The sequence below is a fragment of the Folsomia candida genome, unplaced genomic scaffold, assembly GCF_002217175.1.
Source record: "Folsomia candida strain VU population unplaced genomic scaffold, ASM221717v1 Fcan01_Sc006, whole genome shotgun sequence".
Lineage (NCBI taxonomy): Eukaryota > Metazoa > Arthropoda > Collembola > Entomobryomorpha > Isotomidae > Folsomia > Folsomia candida.
The window spans coordinates 1,172,433-1,194,460 of record NW_019091198.1 but is presented as its reverse complement, the minus strand read 5'-3'; the positions used below and the strand labels follow the sequence as shown (position 1 = coordinate 1,194,460).

At 36.9% G+C, this 22,028-nt stretch overlaps 1 protein-coding gene across 4 annotated transcripts; it reads right to left on the bottom strand.

Moving 5' to 3' along the window:
* Nucleotides 1-461: 461 nt before the first annotated feature.
* Nucleotides 462-20,494, bottom strand: LOC110850884 (mucin-12). 4 transcript variants are annotated; one of them, XM_035853295.1, is made up of 13 exons: nucleotides 20,077-20,494; nucleotides 16,588-17,011; nucleotides 14,199-14,309; nucleotides 13,941-14,112; nucleotides 5,978-6,107; nucleotides 4,116-4,354; nucleotides 3,898-4,032; nucleotides 3,711-3,818; nucleotides 3,382-3,621; nucleotides 2,988-3,310; nucleotides 2,301-2,905; nucleotides 1,792-2,219; nucleotides 462-1,716 (listed from the first exon to the last, which is right to left on the bottom strand). In XM_035853295.1, exons 2-13 carry the CDS (start codon nucleotides 16,656-16,658, stop codon nucleotides 1,006-1,008), a joined length of 3,273 nt encoding a protein of 1,090 aa, XP_035709188.1. In that variant the 5' UTR covers nucleotides 16,659-17,011; nucleotides 20,077-20,494; the 3' UTR covers nucleotides 462-1,005. The 4 variants fall into 4 exon arrangements, with proteins under 4 accessions (XP_035709188.1, XP_035709184.1, XP_035709187.1 ...); XM_035853291.1 differs by having other exon boundaries at nucleotides 1,792-2,905; XM_035853294.1 differs by having other exon boundaries at nucleotides 1,792-2,905; nucleotides 2,988-3,298.
* Between the last annotated feature and the right edge of the window lie 1,534 nt (nucleotides 20,495-22,028).

Sequence of the window (22,028 nt, the reverse complement as noted above, 5' to 3'; positions counted from 1 at the left end):
GCTGGTGATTGAAGTTTTATGAGTGCGATGTGGAAATGATTGCAAAAAATATATAAAAAAACGAATCGCAAAAAATGATGAGTACATAGTTTTACACGGCTAACAATTGAGCTTTGCCTTGAAAGTGTGGCTCGTAACCGGAGCTGTGTTATAATTACCGGCTTTGATGAGAGTGCAATTTGGAGATTAATTTTTGTCTTGTTGCAAAAAGTTTTTTTTTTAAATTAAAGATTCTTGGAAACACAATTTGCAATGCTAGATTCCAAACTTTAAACTGTGTTCATATTTCAACGGGCGCTGGACATTCATCTACTTTCATGTATGTAAAATATGAACTTATGAAATTCAGATTCCTGTTACATCACTGCAAAAATATGTACCAGGATCTAGAATGTCACGCTGTTGGTGCGTAAGACTCCTGTGAGTTATAAATAAGTTGGCCATACATATTTGCTGCAAAATTTATAGTAATGTCTACATTAACACTGTTGCAAGTGCTAATTATGCCACTTATTTATTGCGTCTTTTTTCAATACAACTCTCCAGAACAATGATGATGCAACAAAATTACATAATTATTAATAAGCGACAGATCCAGCCTCTTCATTCTATGAAATTCCAATAGGAACTCATTCATTATGCTATGCTTACCGTCTTTCCATCTCACAATTACAAATTAATCTAAAATAAATGATTTCAACTTAATCAAAAAAGTATAATGTAGTGCTACTCGGTACATTTTGCAAAGTAGCTGCTCCAAAGTAAAGTTAATCCAAATCAAACATATAACAACACACAAAATAGGAACAAAGTATAGTTTGAAATCCTACTACTCCTCTCATGCGCATGCACATTCATAATTACTTCCCTTACAATACATATAAAATTAACAATTGTGGAAACATACATTTAGAACTAAACGGGTAGGAACAAACTTTCCTAAAAGACAGAACATGTACACAATCTTACACTTATATTTATTATTGCATTATCTCATTTTTAAATTCACACAAAAACTTCACAGTCTTTCGAAAGTACGGGAGGAGGTTGTGGTTGTGCGGGTTCGAGAACGGGGGCGACAACATCTTGTTCTTCTGTCCCACCTTTCTTTCGACCTTTCCGCTTTCTTTTTGGAGAATGTGAACTAATTGTCATTTCGTTCTGTGGGACAGGACTGTTTGTGCCTTTGGGGGATGAGTTGGTGGGGTCATTTTGTGATGAAGATGACGAGGACGCAGACTTTTTTCTATATTTCGGAGTACCAGTGGCACCACTGCCACTGCTGAGCAAATCGGGACTACTGCTGCCACTACCACTTTTACTGGTACTGCGACTACTACTGCTGTTACTACTATTGTTACTTCTCTTCTGTTTAGTATTATGGCTAATAGTATTGTTATTATTAGTAGAAATGTTTGCGTTGTTATCATGACTATTGCTGTTGTTGGGGCTAAAACTATTGTCATCCAAACTATGACTGGGAGATGCTACCTCTATGTCCACCACTGTGCTACTGCTGAACTCTTCTTCGTCGTTATACGACCCTTTCTCGTCATATCCGTCATCCACTTCCGCGTCGTGAAGAGGCACAAGGGCGGCGGATGACGCGGATTTAGTAGGAATTTTACCACCTTTTCCCCCAAGAGAAGACGTAGTGGGTTTGTCAGAACTTGTCGGGTCGGATGAGGACGCTGCGTGGTAACTACTACTCTGGATCTGGTTTAGAGCAGAAGGTTGTTTTTAATAGGGTTAAAGTATAAAGTGTTGCTAAAACTAAATATAATGGATTACATTATTTGTATTTGAAATTGCGGCACCAGGAAAGGTTGGACATCTTGGGAGAGGCAGAGATGGCGGAATATCAGACCCAGGACCGTCTCCTACCCCGCCCTCTCCTCCCCCTGGATCTCTATTGGATAATTGCGATTGTTGTAACTTTTTCTCCAGTTCTGCTTTGGACTCATTCACCTCCGCGATTGTCATGTAGTTTCGAGAGCTGTCCAACTCATCCTCGTCATCGTCATCCTCCTCCTTCGCGTTCCCTTCTTCGATCAGGTCGGGGACGAATCCGTTGTTGACCCTCCCATCAAAAATGGTTTCCTTGAGCACGCTCTCGAGCTCGTCAATGACGGAGGAAGGAGTCAAGAGGTCTTTTGTGTCCAGTGGAAATTCCTCCCCTCCAATTACTCGCCGGCTGCTACCAAGCCGTCTAGTTTTCCCTGTAGTTGAGGAATTGTCTGATTTTACACTACTATTGTTGCTACTACCACTCCGACCCCCATGACTGTTGACCCCCATACTTGGAATCGTTGGCTGTGGAATCGGAGGAAGTTCGTCCAACGGAGGTGGTGATGGTTTCCTCCCAAGCCCAAATATTGACGTGGTCGTCGGATAGTTGGAACTTCGACAGGACCTCGTCGTGGAACTGGTCGAGTATGGACTTCCATCATTTTCTGCGATAGGGCTCAACATCGTCCCTCCATTTATCGGGGATGAGGATGGAGATTCATCTAAATTTGCATCATACGGAGGTGGGAGCATTTCCCGCTGAGAAATCGGCGTTGGAATGGTTAAAGGTGATGAAATAGAAGGTGTTGAGGGAGGAAGTGGTGGTGGTACAGAAGAGGTCACATATTTCATGTGAGCTATCCGTGGACTGGAAGGAACGGGTGGAGGAATTTGAGGTTGTACGGATAAAGTCCCATTTTGAGGCAGGGTGGTCGTAGTGGTCACAGTCCTACGATTGGATGGAGAACCGTAACCAGGATTTGTGACGGTTTGAGTCATAACAGAACTATCATTGGAATATAAGGCTCGATTTGGCATTTTTTCCATGGGAGGTGCGTGAGATTGGTGAAAGTTGACTTGATTTTCTTTCGTGACATCTGGTGTTGGCACTCTTGGTCTACAAAAACATGTACATACATCGTCAAGTTCATCTTCATAAGATTTGTATCTCAGATAAACTACAGTATTTATTTACGAACCTAGAATTTGGATTGGCCATCAGCGTATAATTCCCTTCCTTCGCAATGCTTAATGTATTGAGTCGATTGGGAAGATATCGACTAGAGTTGCGATGATCTTTGCTCGATCGTCGGCTTAATATCCTCTCGTAAAGAGACGGTCGATGTCCTGAATTTGGTAGCACAGTTGTAGGAAGGGGACCATGACCATGGGAGTGCTGTCTATTTCTGCTGGACGAACTCGACGTAGATCTCAGACTACCAACTCGGGACCATTGGCGTTGGATCCAGTTTTTTCTGGAGTCCGGAAGTGGGGAGTCCGTCACACTTTCCTGCAAAGTATACTTTTGGATAATACGGAAAATGTCACGAGTTCCTTATGTAGTATCAATGGCATCACTTAGCAATTACTTACATAATCTGCATACACCTCGTCTGGGATGGCACTGTGTCTCTTCACCGAGGTCAGATCGGCATACACGGATTCACTCGCCTTCACTTTCAAAGACGCCGTCGAACCTTGAGGCTCGTGTCGACGGAAGTGTTCCGAAGCAATGTTGTATGGCAAGTCCTCTGGAACGACCTGTTCCCAATATTGATCCTTGAGCAGTTCAGGATGTTCTTCGTGCATCTCGTCCACCACCATGTATGACACCTACACCCAGAATAAGCATCATAACAAATCATCCCAGTTTACAAATTCTCTCATTTTTGCTGCATTTTTTATTTAGTTGGATCACTGACTTTTATGTGTCTGTCAATCAACCAATTCAGCTCAAAGTCGTCATCATCTTCTCCAAAAGGGTTAATTAGCGTTTCGGCTACTTTGAGCCACCCAATGTAAAAAATGAACTGGAATAAATGAATTTATTTTCGTAAAACCTTGTGTAAAACATAAGCAATATCATCGACGAACAAGGTATTTACATACCTGAAGAGAAAGGAAAATGGGAAAGTACAAATCCAATTCGTAGCCGGGGTAGATAAGCGTTGGATTGGGTGGGTTAACCCACTGCCTGCCGATCAAAGCTGCCAAGAAATATGTGTAAACGGCGAGAGTGACCACCTGTTGAGTTGATTAAGCAGGATTAAATAATGTGCTACCCATGCTTACATATCTTCATAACATGTAACGATGTGATGATTCACCTGTGTGTAGACCAAGGGTACGCTAACCGTGTCATAAACCATGACACGACCCAACTTTCTCCGAAAGTCAGAAAGCTCAGTCACAATGGTTTGCACCATTTGATCTGAATGAATTCGACCCTCTGCTCGAGCACGATTGATCAGATTGGAAGCCCAGACGACAGGCATCCAAAACTTGAGCACTTTTGTCTTATTGTCCATCAAATCGAAAATCTTCTTCTCATTGTCAGTCATCAAACCTAGAAAAAGAGAATTACGATAATGATAATAAAATCTTATATAGGTGGTCATCAAAGGTTCATGATTTCGCAACTCCTGAGTTTTACATAATCATTTCATACAAACGTACGCATCGTCCTGATGATAATAACTCATCAACGCAGCATTATGCGTATTTGGACAATCAATTCTTAGGATTAGTTAAATACATTCTTAATCCTTCCCGAAGTCAACCATAAAAATAATGAGCCAATTATAATGATACGTAGATACAGATAATGTGCTATGCATCAATTACAAAGGACTTAAATCTAAAATGAGCCAGGCATCATTTGTGGTCCATCTCTTTTGTCACTTTGTCTGTTGAGGTGGGATGAGACGAATGAGACCATTTGGATGGCTGTCAATCAAGTCTCAGGCGGTACCCCCCACCATCAGCAGTTCGTAAAAACGGATGCATCGGATAAACTGAATTTCCAGGATCTACGTAACAGTCACATTTTTCTCGGTAAATGTGAATGGGCTACACCTCCAGCCCGTGAGTTCATTCTGACGACTCTGGTAACCTGCCAATTAGGTCTACTTTATTCTAATTTAATAAATAATTGGAGGGCAGTTGTAGGTTATGTAGAACGAAAATAATTATTTAGTTCATTGTCGGGGTTTAGTGCCGTAATCTGATAGCATTCACCACAATTCAGCCAACATTAAACACAATGAATGAATAAAAATAGACGGAATATTGACGCAAATTAGGTGACAAAGAGTGCATATGTGTAGTGGATGCACTTCACACTTACAGCGAAGGACAAAGCAAAATAATGGTCACATTTTTGGAAGAAAACAACTGACAGACAAGTGCATCCTGGACATTTTTCACAATGCATGCGCTAAATAAGCATGTCAAAACTGGAAGTTTTGAAATGAGTCACCTATTTGTGAACTGTAGACATTCACATGAAAACACCACCAGATATTATGTACATACATCTCAATTACATTTTATATTTTCTAAAGAAATGCTTTAATAAAAAAGCCTCTACCATTCGGTGACTCGATGTACACAGATTATTAACTCGTCCGTGTCTGAATTTTGTTGCATGCAATTTTTCCACTGAAAGTTGTGCGTTGTGCATAAACTACAATTTTTCATTCACGATGAAAATACAATTTTCCTTTCGTCCTCTTCATGCCAATTTCATAATACATTTACGTTCATAATCATATCATGCAATCCATCAAAATTGCTACTTTTATGAAATTGAAACGATTATTTATCCAGCATATATGTAGCCTACGTTAAATAGATACACGTATTATTATAAACCTTGCACATTTGTGGAGGAAAGTGAAGCACAATATTTATATTTGTACCCATCATAATCATGTTTTTAATCCTTTTTGTATAATCCCAGCGAAATACTTTACAAAAATGAGTAGGATTTCCGGCCTCCAAAACATTTGATGATGACAATGACAATTTTTGCCCAATGAATGAAATCCTGGGGAGGAATTCAATTATAATTTGCGCAAAGCGTAAGCACTGATTTTGAACCAAAATTTAGACTTACGCCGTGCGCAAATTACAATTGAATTCCTCCCCTGATCTTAAACCTTAATTTATATTTCATATGGAAAATTACCAGCATCCACGAGATGTTCCAAGCTTGGAAACCGCTTCTTGACTCGGAAGCTGATCCTCTGCAGACAAATAATATAGGCCATCATTGCGTACCGCATAATTGTCCGGCGCAAAAGACGCCCTCGCTCATCCTGCAAAAAATTAAATAAACCGTTTTTCTTATGTGGAAATAAATTGTACGAACTTTCTTCACGGCTAAATACATAGCTACGTATTGATATTTGCAACGAGTGTAAAATGTATGGTGGAAATTTACATCATAAAGAATTGCATGTAATGTAATTGTACAGATTGAGTGATTAGATTACTTGGTAATAATTCTTCACTATCGATATTGAGAAAGTTGCATATCTTATTGCATTGCATCGTAAGATTCTCCAATTACGAATTGCATTAAGGAATCTCATTCTAAAATTAAAACGGTATTCGATCCACATATGTTCATCGATCAAACATATGCATCCATCCTCAGACTGCTTGATATCATGGCATGACAGGCAATGCATTATTTAAATAACAAGCTTCAGTCGGATGCAGTCCGTAATCGAAAAATGAAATAGGAGCTGTTGGGCAGTTAAACGGGACTTTCGATTAGAAAACTGATTGCTGCATTGTCATCCATCTAATGAGGAAAAATGCATCGACAGAGGTGCAGTTGCACTTTTGAGGCTTCATTGCAATTTGAAATTGTTGGTTATTCTCATTACGTGAATCCACTTAATGTTGCAACAGACGATGAGTTGCTTTTGTTCTCTGAATTAAGTTTTAACTGTCATTCGAGTGATACAATATTCAAGACGAATGAATGAGCGTGGTTTGTTTCGTAGGTTTACACGTGTGGAATATCGTAGGCAGTGTAGCTGAGGGTTATCCATTCAGCTTTCAGGATTTCCCCAAAGTCATTCATTCCATCCACTTGAATGAATAGTCATGCAGCAGACATTGCTATAGATAGATCTATCATTCGTGGTTTTGTGGAGTGGTGACATCGTCAACAGAATGTCCTATAACGCCACTGATCCCCTGACCTACCTCCATCCCTGCAATGTAACGTATTTCAACGCCTGCAGAATCTGCTTTCTCTTAAATGCTGTTGCTGATGGGAGTGATTCATCTGTTGCCTTCCTTTGTCATGACCTAAACTGACTGCAGTAGTGCAACACTGAAAGATGATTTGGAAAGGCAAACACTAAGTTAGGACTTAACTTCATTCATTCATGTGTCTAGATTCAAGTAAATACAAACAATGTGCAAATTCAGGTAACTAGCCATGTTAACACTGCAGTTAACGTGTGTGTGTTAATTTAGTGAATGTACATATCTACGAACTACTAACACCACCCAAATAATAATACGCATGCAAACAAACTTCCATTGAATTGGATATCGTGGTCACCAAACACACACTTCTGAATAAACACCGACAATTGACCGTTAACTTTTTAATCGAAGCGAAATATATCTGATCGCTAAGAATATCAAGTAATTGAGTTTCCCAACCTGGATTTCTTCTCTAAATACGTTAGCATTGAGTAAGTATTGTAATTCTTGAAGTTATTGTATTAAAATAAATTCGTGAGTAAATTTATCATTACAAAATCAATTATTAACATTTATTTTGGAAATTCCTTGTTCAAATTACAAGTAAAACAAATTGCCAAACTCGACTTTTCTTGGAATCGTCAACGTTGCATTGCAAATAATGTTGGTCAATTACCATGCATGCTTTAAGAACACAGTTTGTCAGTGTCACAAGAAGGCACGAAGGTTTCCAAAGGTCATTCTTACCATATCTTTATTAAACTTACAGAAATAAAAGGTCATCAAGAGCAACTCACGTGTCAAAATTGGTTGACAAAGAAGTACGCACAGATATTACTGAGTTATCCACAATTACTTTACGATTATGCTTAAGGGATATTCGTGGTTTGCCTGTCATCCTAAAATTCAAGATGCACTTAGAATCTCACACAGATTGAACTACTGTAAAACTATTGTAAAAGAAGTAATGAGTCATCCATGCACTTGTTGGCATCACCTGCTGAATTATGTATGCACATTTATAATGATTTTCCCAACTTGCTTCTTGCATATTTGCTCAACATTTAACCTATCCATTACTCATTTCCGGATACACATATGTAAAGTTGAATTTGCTTCCCAAATTATTTAGTAAACGGTTAACAGTCTTCAGCTTGAACAACCTTGAGTCTCAAAGATTTATCCGAAAAATTGGTCACGGCGTTGTCAATTTCCAAGTTAAGATTGACAATATGACTTACTCGATTGGTCAGCACCTTCAAAATGCAGCAACCTCGTGTGCATGCAACCTCTCACAAATACATTCATACAAAGTTTGTACAATACTTCTTGTTATGGTAGCATTTGCAATTGCTAATGCATTTTGTAAATTTATACACCTCGCTTAATTGCAATGGTGCAAAACTTAAAAGTGCAAGCTTTTATTTCTTTAAAGGTAATCAGATAAGTTGTGTACAAGTGTTTACCAAGTCACCTCATCACAAACACAATTTTCTTTTTTTTTGTATGTATGTGCACTGTGGTGCAGCAAAATGACATTGGTTGGTCGTGTGTGTCGTAGGCAGTGCATGTTTGTTCCTGCTACAAGAACATTAATTATCAGCAACTTGTGTGCATGGAGGAGTAAAGTGTTGTCAGACCTTTGAATGCAGGCAAGAACATAATTTAAATATATGCGTCATTTTCCAATTCTACTTTAATTTACTATAAATAAGCAATATTAGTGGAAAATGTTGACGCCGGCTCCTTTATTGCTGCCAGCTTGGTACAAAATTGCACCTTATGCACATAATTTATGTATTGTCGAATGGAATGATGTGAATAGTACGCTACAATCTTGTTGTTTAATTTGTCATCGCCGGATCAGATCAGAATTAGCGATACACATACCTTACACCTCTTTTTCCTCGTCAAAATGCTTCCTACACTGAAGTTCAATAAAAGTGACGGCATAACCAATAATTTTTACATACGTATGCGTCTACAGCAACATTTACTAGTTTTCGTTTTATTGTACGTAATTAATTAGCTTGCATTTTCTTGAATGTGGCTCTCAACATATTCCCACATTTTTTAACTTGGTGATGTTCCAGTCAAAACACAAGACAATGGTATCAAACAAAAAATGCGATGCATGGCTAAGCCTCAATTCCACCATGACATCACTCTTCACGGAATTTTGGTCACTGACTAACAAGGCGCAGAAAGGGAATCAATTCACTACTGAACGAGGCTTAATTATGTCGATGATGGGAAATCGTCGAATGAAAAAAAAAGTATTTACAAATACCGCAGCCATTCAAATAAATAAAAATAAAAATGAGAACCACAATAAGCTCATTTTACAGGATACTTTTGCCAAATATGATAATATGAACTTTGATGATACCATAATTATCGTTCCCACAATCGCCTATTTTTTGCATCCTTACAAAAATTCCCAATTCATAATAATTAAGTATTGATTAATTTATTGAATGGAGGTGAATCATACCACGAGTAGAGTGGAATAGTACATAATAATCAAAAGTTGTCATTTCATCAATGATTGATGACATTGATCTTCCTCCTTGGAAAAATAGTGTTGAAACAGTTCTGCCTCGTCATGCGGCATTGCAAACTTCTGGATGAAATTATATTATATTCCTCTGGAAATGCTTGAAGAAAATCCTAATCTCAAAACCTCAATAGCGGACCTGATGGACAATGCACTTCTGTGAATTGGTTGGTGATCACATATCTCCGCAGTTCGCAAATGTTCTGGTTGAGCGATTCGTTGTGTAACAACAATTGGCAACAATGAGGTTGAACTTTTCTTCTGAGGTTTCATTACATGCAACTTGCATTTACTCATCTTTTTCTACTAAAAAGATGCGTAAACTTGGATGAGATGGACTTGTTAGTGATGGGGATTTACATTCTGATAGCTTAGAAAAAATTAAGTCTTGTATTCTTTAAAATATATGTAGTACCACATCATCGATAATCCAAGATAGATACAGAATCGCGAAGAAATGATTGACCAAACAATGCATGCAATTATCATGGGTGTATCCTGTAATCAATCAACCAGCAAAAATTTGCCTGGCACTGTCCACTGTGATAAGCACTTTCCAGCATTTTTTGTTCCACTTTCATTTAAAAATCGTGACTTTATTATTAGCCAGCTTACATGCCGTAAGGGTAGTAACTTGTAAACTGCTACTGAAATCTTTCCTGAGATTTTATTACTCCCTGCCTACTCAACCAGGCATTGCAAATGTTGTTCCAGACCTGGTTTAACTCCGTTTATACCTAAATTTGTTGCCTAATTATTGCATTTAATGATGACACATTCTATAACTGGGGCTTGTTATTCAATCTCTCAGATGGATAGGCACACATCTATTGAGTGATTCTTGGCTCCCACAATTTCAGATTGGTTGTGGCGTGGCTTTTTCTTGAACTGTCACCACGATGAGTGCAGAGAACAGGAAAACAAACTCGTAGTACAACTAAATGGTAGAGCTTGAGAGATATTTATATGCAGATTGCTTGGAAATAGATCAATTAAGTTTGGACTTGGTTTGATTTTGATTAGAGTTTGAAAAGTGGAAAGTAGATCAATGTGCAAATTCAGCACTTAATGTTACCTTATGCTCTTGTCCGTTTAGTCGTATGAAATCACATCACATTCACACCTCTCTTGCAAACTTTTCAGTTTTTACGACAGCCACTTAATTGCCAATTACAACAGGGAATATTAATTAACTCTGTATACTTGGCCTATAAATCGACTAATTTAGTTGGTTCATTATCGACTTGACGAGGTAGACAGACATCCTCGTCGCTTGTGGCCTGTAATAAATTCAGTTGCAATAATATTGTATATCGATATGTGCGATTAAATCATATTAAATAAAAGTCTGTTGTTTTCAATAGTTTGCAAGCTGTTTGTTCCTCCAGAGGCCACATTTTCTTCAATTCTTGTTCAAATTGGTTCAAGTTTGCAAATTAAATCGATTTGAAGGATTCCAGCAGAATTGTTGTACTCAAAAGCATGTAAACATCTCTCAATTTGTTAACCAGTTTAACATGGGCTTGACTGCTTTTGACACTGTATACATAAATTCTAAAAACATCATCACGAAACCACTTCTCATAACAGGAGCGACGAATGACGACAACAATACCACGAATTAATGCATGTTTATCCTCATTTGATGACTTGTATCGCCATATCGTCACCAGTGAATGTTGTTGTTTGACTAATTACATTAAGGTGGACCGAGTGACGAATCTTATAAAATCTTGCTGACAATGAGAAATATTAGTAAATATTTCCGACGGTTTCTTCAATAATTGTGTAAAAGTATTAAAACCATAAACGCTGCAAAGCAAAGCCAGGCAGCATTTTTAAAGTACACACGGAATTATAAAAATCCCGTTTTAAAAGCTCGTGCATTTTCAACGGAGAAGTATATGACCTTGAAAACTACCATTCCAAACCAATACGAAGATGTGTGAATTGCATTTCTTTAACAATCAACAATCGTGAGAATTCCTTGTTGCAGTAGAAATTGCAGCTACCCTTTTACGGGCGCAATGACCAGACGCTTACACTTATGACTTGTGTAACAAAAACCTTTCATACTAAATTTCTTTCAAGCAGTTCACAATAAATTGTTGGAATTTATATGATAGGTTTTTGGGCAACAGGTTACCAAATACCTGAACAATCACATATTGGCATATGTATTATGCATGCATCTACTTGTCTGCTGGTATTCAACAGTAAATTCTGTAACTTTTAAAACAAATGAGTAATTAATTTCTCCAAAAGAAGAAATATTCTGCCTACCCATGCAACAAAAAACGTTTCGACAGCAAATATCTAAGGACAACGATGAATCAAAAGCAAAACAATGATTAACCTATAATGCAATGGTGCTTTATGATTTGCTTTGATTTAAGCACATACACCAAGAAACATACATACAACCATTGATTGTAAATACTTACTGATATTTCCTTGCAAATCTACCAGCAAGTTAAATTTCTATGCTTTACGACAAAGTTGGCGTCAGTAAATTTCGCTGAAGTTCAAAGAATCATACACGTTGCAGCCGTATAACCCAAGAGTAAAACTGGTAACGCCACAACACCAAATATTATACGAAATACCTACAAAATAGTTTGATATTATTGTTCAAAAAGCAAACAACAACATGGAAACATAGTTCAATAATTGCGAAATCATGACCAATCCTTCGATTAAACTCTGTTGGCATGAATAAAAAGTCAATAACAATAACGTGCTAAAAATTAATACGAGTTTCATTCACTACACGAAACTAGTTTGGCTACTATGTCATTATTAAATACCAAGCGATCACCTCTCCAACCAATAAACCACCTTATCACCGTCTGGAATGAATGTCAACATTTCAGAGATGTGTCATAATTCAAGAAATCAACTGGTTCTTTATTCATGAATAGCAAGGAAATTACGAAGTAAGGTGGACATTCAGAATTTTATACGCCTTGTCCAGACATGAATTCGTAGAAATACGTACTACGTATCATAATTCGTATGTACAGACACACGTTTTCGTGTGTGATATGGAATGGTACGGGTTTGTCAGGTATTATGACGTGTAACTTGAAATGAACCATGATGAGCAACACGCCTCTTGCAAATTTTACAAGTTTTATCACTTTTCCTGAAATTGCCAATTTCAGGGAGTGAAACATGCACGTTTCTGTTTTTTTGATGATGGTTGTGGAATTCTGCCCTCCATGCGATTCATAAAGTGAGCAATGATGCTTCGGATAGTTCACCAAGTGGCAAAGGAAGAGCACACCAACGGCACAAAGGTAATAATAAATAATTAATGAGTATTGCAACTCTCAATAATAATGCAACCATCAAACTCATGCCATGTACCAAAAAATTATGCCGCACAACACCCCTGTTACAGACTTGCTGGACCAGTGTGGGTTTTATGTCTGCATTTAATGCATCAAAACAAAAAGCTGTAAAACGTGAATTGTCTCCTTGTCAAGTTTATCTAATATTGACTCCCTGGCTGATGATGTGCTTATATAAAACCTTTAGAACCATGTCATGGTTCCAGTCCAAAAAATCAGTCTCATCAAATTCGGCTCATTGCATAACTCGCTCGTGACGTCGATGGCGATGGACCATCTAATCCTAACTAAATAAATTGGCTACAAATGAGATGCTATATACACGGATGATTCGTTCATTTTGTAAAATAATAATTGCAAACACCGAGAAGCCACGCTTTTTGCAAAATTATTTCCAAATCATAACAAAACTGAAAATATTCCTAGTTTGCTGCATCATTCATCAGGACGGCTCGAGAGGCTAATTATTTAGTACCCGAGGAGTATTGGCAAGTTTGATTGTTATTGTTCTGCTTTAATTTTGCGTTTTAATGATCACTCGTTGATTGATGACTGAAGTATACTTGCAGCGACTGAGCAAATAATTTGAAGTTAATTACAGATTTATGAGATAACTTTGAAGTAATGATGTTTTGTTGGATCTATGTATTTTTATTACAGAAAAGCTTATTCGGCTCTTGAATGTAATTGTTGTGCAATTTGAGACATACTTATTTAAGAATATCGTACACAAATGTTACAGTGCTGGAACTTAATTGCCCAAGACGGTTTAGATGAAAGTTTAGGCTCGGTATTTTTGTGATTCATTACTAATCATCTTAAAACTCGTATTTCACATTCAATTTGGCATTACAAACTTCATCGGTTCTAAAACTCTTGTGGATTTTCCACCTTTACTTTTCCACTTCAAAAACGAAACTGAGAGTGCCAAATATCAATGCATTCCAAACGGAATTTATCACTCAAAGCGACTCCAAAAGTACTTTTCCATTCATAACAACCCTTCTCCTCACCTGACCATGGATTGAGGCACTGATGTAAAGTGCAAGTGAGTCCGGCATGGGAAGAATCCAATACTGATCCCACCACCGCTTCACAATGAGGGTCACGTAAAATCCGAGGACAAAGGACATTGGAATGCTCTCAATCTGCTTGCTACAGTACACTTTCACCCTCTCGAATATTCTGGAAGGAGTTAATAACCCATTTAAAAATAGACCACACGGCCATCATAAAATAATGCAGTCTGAAAAATAAAACGCAACGCATACCTTCGCTGATCCTCCGTCATTCCCAATCTGTACATTGCATTTATTGTGAAGTACAGAAAGAGGTAGGCAATCAATTCTCGCCATATCAATTTGTACACTGATCCTCGCCATCTGAAAGTATAAAACGCTTAATTATTAGGGAACGTGAGAACAAAAAATCGCAAAAACACCTGCGACATTTAAAGCTAAAATTTTCTAAGACTTGCACACAGACGAGTACGTGCATATATGTACATTCATCTCCTTGCACTACGTACGTACCCCTCTTGGTAACTTGTGACCTTGACATTCAACTCGATATTTATTGAATACTGAAAACAAATTTCTTAAAAGCTTGTCAAACCACTGCGTGCCGTACCTACAATCAACCAACAAATCATGCATAGTATATAGTATAGGAGCCCTTTTATTTCTTAACCTGTCGTAATTGTAACATTCCTTTGTATCAAATGATCAAGAGATGACCACTGCAGACTAATAATGTGATTGAGGAACTGCTATATCCATTTGCACCTCTTAGTTATTTACAAAGGGTAGAAATGCAACATAGCCGACTAAATATCTACTAATCGTGATCTGACCCTGACCTAGAATTTTTACACAGAATGAAAAACTCATCCATTACAATTTTAAACCTCATGATTCCGGATGTCTGCAAAAATGTAAAAGATCGAGAAAGGGTTTCCCTTGTATAAGTAAAATACTATGTATCCTTGTCATCAAACATCAATCTGATGCAATGCAATGATACTACTAACTTCTTGCACAGATATACAAATGCAAACTGCGGTGAGTGTCAAGGTAGAAACGTATGCAGCCGGATTGATTTATCACATAGAATACAGTGCAGTTTATCAATAGTTGCATGCATGCAATCTGAGACGAGAGACGACACGACATTCGCACATCACAACAATAAATGGGATACGAGATTTAGACGGAATTAATGCTTTGTGTGTGTGTGTGTGCAAACTTTCACAAAGCAAAACGAGACACGACAATGGACGACGGACATACAAACTCCTTCAATTATATGTTCTTCCACTCGATTTCTATTAAAGCGGTGTCAGGCTGCTGTGTTATGTGATGTGATAAGGTCCAAGTCTAAATCGAACTCTGCTTTTTGGTCGCAGTCAGTAGCATGAGCAATATTTAAATGCACTTTTAAATTGTACAATATATGTGAATATGCAAGAATATGTATGCTTGATCCAGGTCAATAGTGTTACGTTATCCTGTTGAGAGAATGACCCGAACAACAACTATCTCTCGATTAGTTGGTCCGCTATTCGATACCAATTGCATAATAATTTATCAACAATGACATTTTTACAAGAAATTTTTTGGCTTAGATATAAATTCGTGATTCTGACAGAGGTTAGTAAGTACTTTTGTTGTGTATGTTTTAAAAATTTGAGGAATTTAATTTACTATCAAGTATTAATTGCTTCAAGAATCGAACGACTAATAATTCTCTCTGGGAGAAGGAAGGAAGATGAACTAGTTTTCTTGTTCAGTGAGATTCCTTCATTATCTGAACAAGCCGTTGATATGCCATTGATACTTGAATGAAACGAAAATGTTCACCTCAATAATAATAAAAATCAGATGAAATTTTAAGCGATTTCTTGCCAACGTTACTGTCCTTTTGCAAAATACCGATTGCGTGATGAAAATCTAGTCAGTTATCAGAGTACACATAGTCTAATGATGCGACTACTGTATTCTTCCTTTATGGTCATTGACTTGAATATTATGCTTGTGGCATAATTTGAATTAGTAAATCGTGCATAATAAATAATCAGTGTCTCGCGCAATTCTCAAACCATTATTGGATAAAGCTTTTGAATACACAAGCATCTCATTATTTTCTACGTAGAGTTCCTTGGGCAGTGTGCATTCTGATTTTTAGCATCTGGATATTTATTGGAAATTAGTTTAAAGACACGGCTACATCCTGGCTTCCGATGGTAAAAACTTTAACTCTCGATCATCATAAAAAAATGCTCGATTCGTCTGAACATTTAAAACTATCTCCATGAGTATTGATTTTGTCGAGTTTTAATACAGTACAGATTATTTTAAGTGCATGTATCAATGTATGTTGCTACATATATTCTTTGATAAACGATTAACCTACTTATAAACACTGCGAAAGTTGAGTTACATTGAATTCATGGTCCAGATACCAGAAATAATTACACAATTTACAATGGAGAAATCAACAATAACTAAATAACAATGGAGTATGGTTTCAAAAAATAGGAAGAAACTTGTTTTGCAATTAAGTAGCTAATCAAATTATTGTAAAATATGGGCCATAAGTTTTAAGCAATTCAAAATAGAAGGCAGGTAAGACTCATGTAAAAATATATTATGTGACACTTACCTCCCCAGGATTTTCCAGAAACAACCAAAGCTGCTCCCATTCGCCACATCTCCCGTGTATGACACCGTCATTTTATCAAATTTTTCAAAATTTCACTCTAAAAATCGTATTTATTATGACACTTTTTCTTGACTCTTGTACTAATGCTTCTACTAATTATGAAAATCTATCAGATCGATGCCTTTGATATTGAGTATCGTAAGGCACAACTTGATCACTAGAACAATAAACTACCTGATTTTTATGTATATTGCGTTTTTTTTAAATATGTGAGACTGAAAAGGACTTAGCCAAGTTCATCAGACACGGAAATATCTCGTTTACTAATTCCCTTCATCTCTTCTGGCACTGTGTGATGATAGGTCGCTCATTTGCTAAAGTTTTGACACTTTCACGTCACATCTGAATCAAGCAGCAAGCCAACCTGAAATAAAGAGTTGATGAATTAGTGTTTAATGAAACGCTGGTACATATGCATTCGTTTGCAAGTGGGCTTTAAAATACCCGTAAAATGATATACGTAATTTGAAATCATGTGAATTACGTACTGCGTACGTGCAGATGTGACTAATAATTGATGTCATTGGCATGTCTCGTACAATAAAGTAGTCTGGTTTGTCTTCTAACAATCGCCCATAATTTTCTTACCTTCAAGTTTTGTCTTAATCTTCTATAACCCCAACATAAAGTTACGCAAATCCTTTGTTTATCCTAAGAGTGTCAAAGTTAAGGAACTATTTTGGGATACAAGATCACTGTAAAACGAACAACCGTATCAACCAGTCAATATGGACATTTTGGTGGCGTCTGTGCATGTGCATATGCATGTTTGCGTATAAAGTATGCACGAGTTTACTCATAATAAAATCATTTTCCCCAGTTTACCTTGAACCAAGTAAAGAGACGCCGACGAGAAAAAGTACTTATTAAAAATTAATTAATTTTTATTGAAGTTAAAGGAAGCTTCGTTTTGAATTAAATTTGCAAATGAGACCGTGAAACACGCACAGAGTTGGTTTAATGAGAGTGAACTTCGGATAAAAATAAAATTATTATTATGGGAAGACTGTATTTTTAAAATCAGCCAGAAACGTAAGAAGTGCATATGTGGCAGAAGACATGGGCTTAAGAATGCTCACATTATTATTCATCAGCCCAGCAGCATCAACGACTACTTGTACGTATTTATATTGGATAGTTGACGGAAGAAAAAGCGGTAATTTTATAATAGCAATATATGTCCCATTGTTGTTTGTCTTGCCTTGTTTGTATTATTGTGTAATTTGGTACCGATAGAAAATCGGATCACAAACAAGCAAAGGTGACAAATAATTGTTGTACAATGTGGTTCTTCCTGGAAAACTGTGGTGGCGTTTCTATTTTTAGTTTGCATCATAAAAATCAATTGACTAGCCATTAAAACAGACCGAAGAGGTTTTCGAGGTGACAAATTGGAAATTTTTAGCATGATTAGTTATGCAGGGTTACATACATGAGTCAGTTTACTACTTGGTATAATAGGTCCTCTCAAAGTCGTCACAAAAATTAGCTTTCCGATTTTTCTTCTCATTGCTCATTTTTTGTAACCTAACCTGCGTTACACCACTCTGTATGTGATCACATCTTCAGACAGTGACTGTCTCCTGAGCGTAGTCGTAGTTATATTGATGGATGACATTCTTCGAGACGTGGGGTTATTATTTATTTACTTTATGCAAGCAATTGTCCCATTTATTTTTGAACTCTCATTCTCACCTCCAAGCCGGATTTCTTGACCCTTTCCTTTAATACTTACTACTGACTGATTCACTACTACGACGACTACGGTATATGTATCCTCATGCATACCAATTACGTTCTCCGCTAATGAAATGAATGAGTAAGCGATGCAAATCGGATGAATTTTAGAGAAACAATTATAGATTGTTTTAATTGTTTTATTAATATACGCGAATAACAATGCCTACTCGTAGGCATATCTCGCAGTCGTATCGTCGAGAGACAAAAATATCTCGACCTGTCCCGCATGAAATTAACTTTGTAAATAATTAATGATAATAAAGATGTTCGCACATGCAGATATTGTTATTGCCACTTCATTTGTGTACATGTTTATTATTCAATCAGCATCTTATTCCCAATAAGCAATTACCCATTCGCTAACTCACTTGCTGACATTACTGCTGATTAAAAATTGTTGGAATCAGGTTGTGACTGCGGTTTAGTTTGTGGAACGACAATGGTACTGCTGGTTCAAGATGGTTCTTAATATTGCCAGCAATGTTGATAGGATAATATCAGAAAACTATATATACATCCTAATTCCAAAGTGTATAAATATGTGCATAAGGCTGTGATGCAAGTCACGATGCTGTGACTGTATTGCATGTATGCATATGCAAAAATATGCACACGGGGAATTATAATGTCAAGAGTTTGCAATTAAAAAATAAATCCAGTTTCCTTCTACTGTAAAGTTAATGGAGTCGAGGTTTATAATAATAATTATTATAGCTGGCAAAGATCCCACCATTAGGTGTAAATAAATATATAATGTTGGAATCACGTGCCCATAAAATAATCAGTATGTACATTTATTATCCTGGAATGAATAAACGCTCGAAGCCTGGCACAAAGAAAAGTCGCAGGCAAAACTTCAACAGGTTTTAATTTGTTACACGCTGCATTTTCAATTTGGTTTGATACCTACGTAGGCGAAACCACAATGAAAATCGTTGAAATTGAGGTCTATAAATGTCCAATTCACATGTTACTTCAAATACTAAAACCATTAACGTCACATGTCAACGATCAGGCTTTGCAAATTTAAATGACAACTGCAAATGAATGGAAGATTCGTTTCACTCTGTGGTTCATTTAAAATGATTGGAATTGGTTTTTCTTGCTGGAGTTTCTCAACTGGATGTGTACATACAATTGCACACGGTGTCTGTAAACTAAATATATGCATGCATGTACTCGTTGCACTGATTTATTTAGGTTTTACAAATATACATTCGCACAAAGTGTAAAGGTAAAATCAAGCCATTTTTCAGTGGAAATGTACCTAAAATATGGAAAAGGAAGCACAGTTGACTGGACACAGTGATTGACACATGTAACTTATGATATTCCAATAGTAGAAACTAAACTTACGATCTATTAACTTGCACATCGTTTCATTAATTTGCAAACGAACCTCTAGATTTCTATGAGGCAATAATACACACCATTATTTTGTTCCTTTCCTATAATTAGACTGCAATTGAGGTCGGTTTGTGTAGTGTACTGGTAATTTTTTGTTGTTTTTATGCGCGACGAATTTCCTACGATTTTGCATGTTAGCTACTTGCTTTGGAAGAGTTTGAAATTACACATTCATTCTGAATTATATTTACAATGAGAAAAAAACTAATGACCAAAAGGGTCATTTTTACACAAAATGGGACAGATTGATATTGTGAGAATAACAAATGTCGTCTCGCTTACCTTTAAACTTTGTCTCAATTTTCACACTGTTAAACACTTTGTACAACAAACACAGAAATCGCATGAATAAACATTGTAATCAAAAATTATCTAGACTAATAAGCAATTTCATAAAAGTCTGATTCACTGAAAATCGAATATGTATTTCACTTAATATTGTTACAGATCAGTCTCACTTTCATTCGTTTCTCAATTATTCTTCGTCATTAATGTTACTTATTGCACCACCGTAATTCGTCAGTCTCAACATTCAATTAAAATAGGCACATTTTGCGTAATACTAAAAAAACTGAGCCCTTTCACCCAACTGATTGAGGTTTACTTCCTTTCACAGGAGCAATGTTGAGCTAAATTTCACGTGGAATACGGTCGTCGTTGTCAACAATGGAAAAGTTAGTTAAGTTGTTGAACCTGTGGAAGTTCGACAGCGACTGAGAGTGATCATCATTGTTGAAAAAGTAGTCAGCCCAACGAAATGCTAGTCTACTACCTACTGCCAAGCAGCAGTCAACATTTATGCACTCTTTAACTGCAGCATGGTCGAATTGAATGTTAACTGCATGCATTTGATTTCAGTTCACTTTAGATTTTTAAAGGATTCGTTGCATTCGACCACTAATAAATTACATGCAAACGTACAATAATTTTTGGAATGACAATGATGTGTAAAAAGCATTCGCGTACATAAAACATGTAGGCAACAGGTTTATTCTTTTCAAATTCAAATACCGCTACCCGTGTTTGCATGATGCATCTTTGTTTTGGAAAACATGAAATGATAATATAATACCCGTTGCAGGAGGAAGAGAGAAGCAGAAAATTATTTGTTGGTTGTGTGAAAGGGTTATATTTAGTAGTTGATTTGATGTATGTAACTAATACTGCATTCTACATATACTCGCTGCGCTAATATTGTCTGAGGGGATGCTGGTATTACCATAAATATTATGAAAGGTGGATATGCGTATGGAATTGAAAATTTATTAAGTGCTCTGATTTTACGACAGCCACGGAGAGCAGGACATAGGTGCAGCAGTTTAATGATTGATTTTGCCTAAATTATGTAAACTGCAGCTGCAAAAAGTGTTACTGCCAGATTGTAATATTATCGAAGTTTTTGGAGTTAGCAATGTCACAAGTAAATGGGAGTGGGTACCTGGTTTGCGATTCCGGGATTTTTCCCATTTACCAAATTCAAGGAACTTCGATCATCCCTCATCTGACATTTTTATCTGTTTTCTTACACCAACTGGTTTAAAATTCGAACCCTTGAGGTTTAAACCTGTTTCCTAACATTTTGCAAAAAAACATAACAACCGAAGGTATTGAAATCCCCAATTTTTAAATTACATGTTTCAGGAATCGTTTAAGTATGTTCAAAATCTAAGCATATGTACACCATGTTTAGCAATTTTGAGCACTCATCTCAGTCTCCTCGTTGACCAACCCCTTCTAAACCCATGTATATAATTTAGTGTAGTACTTATTTCTCCCTTGAACCAGCAATTGAAAGAATTTTAATGAGAAATAATAAGAAAGCCCACATTTTAGATCATTTAGTTGTTGATTGACCATCATAAAACATTCAGCACATTTGTCCATCATAAAATTTTCACACGAGTATTATTATTATATAGGGCGACATCCTGTATGTTTGGCATGTCATCAACCACGCCAAAGAAACCGGAAGGACAAAGTTAATCAGTGGAAATAAATAACTTCCTCATCTTCCGACTGGAAAATCAGGGGCAGAAGTCCATCGCAAGGTCGCCCTGTTACTTTCATAACTTGTCAAGTGTTACAATTGTTGCACTTCATCAGTCTGCGTCCGTCTCATCTTTCCCAACCAACACGAGATACCGATCAGCGTTTCCTTTTCAGCACTGACTTCGGCCTTTACGGAAACGACTGCGACTATAAAGGGGCAAATTAACAACTGAAACGGTAATGCT

Excerpts from the sequence above, each read along its gene's own strand:
- LOC110850884 (XM_035853291.1), bottom strand. The coding sequence starts at position 16,658 with ATGACGGTGTCATACACGGGAGATGTGGCGAATGGGAGCAGCTTTGGT. Across the intron at positions 14,113-14,198 it reads ATGACGGAGGATCAGCGAAG|AATATTCGAGAGGGTGAAAG; the intron begins GTATGCGTTGCG and ends AACTCCTTCCAG. Across the intron at positions 4,033-4,115 it reads TACCCTTGGTCTACACACAG|GTGGTCACTCTCGCCGTTTA; the intron begins GTGAATCATCAC and ends TCAACTCAACAG.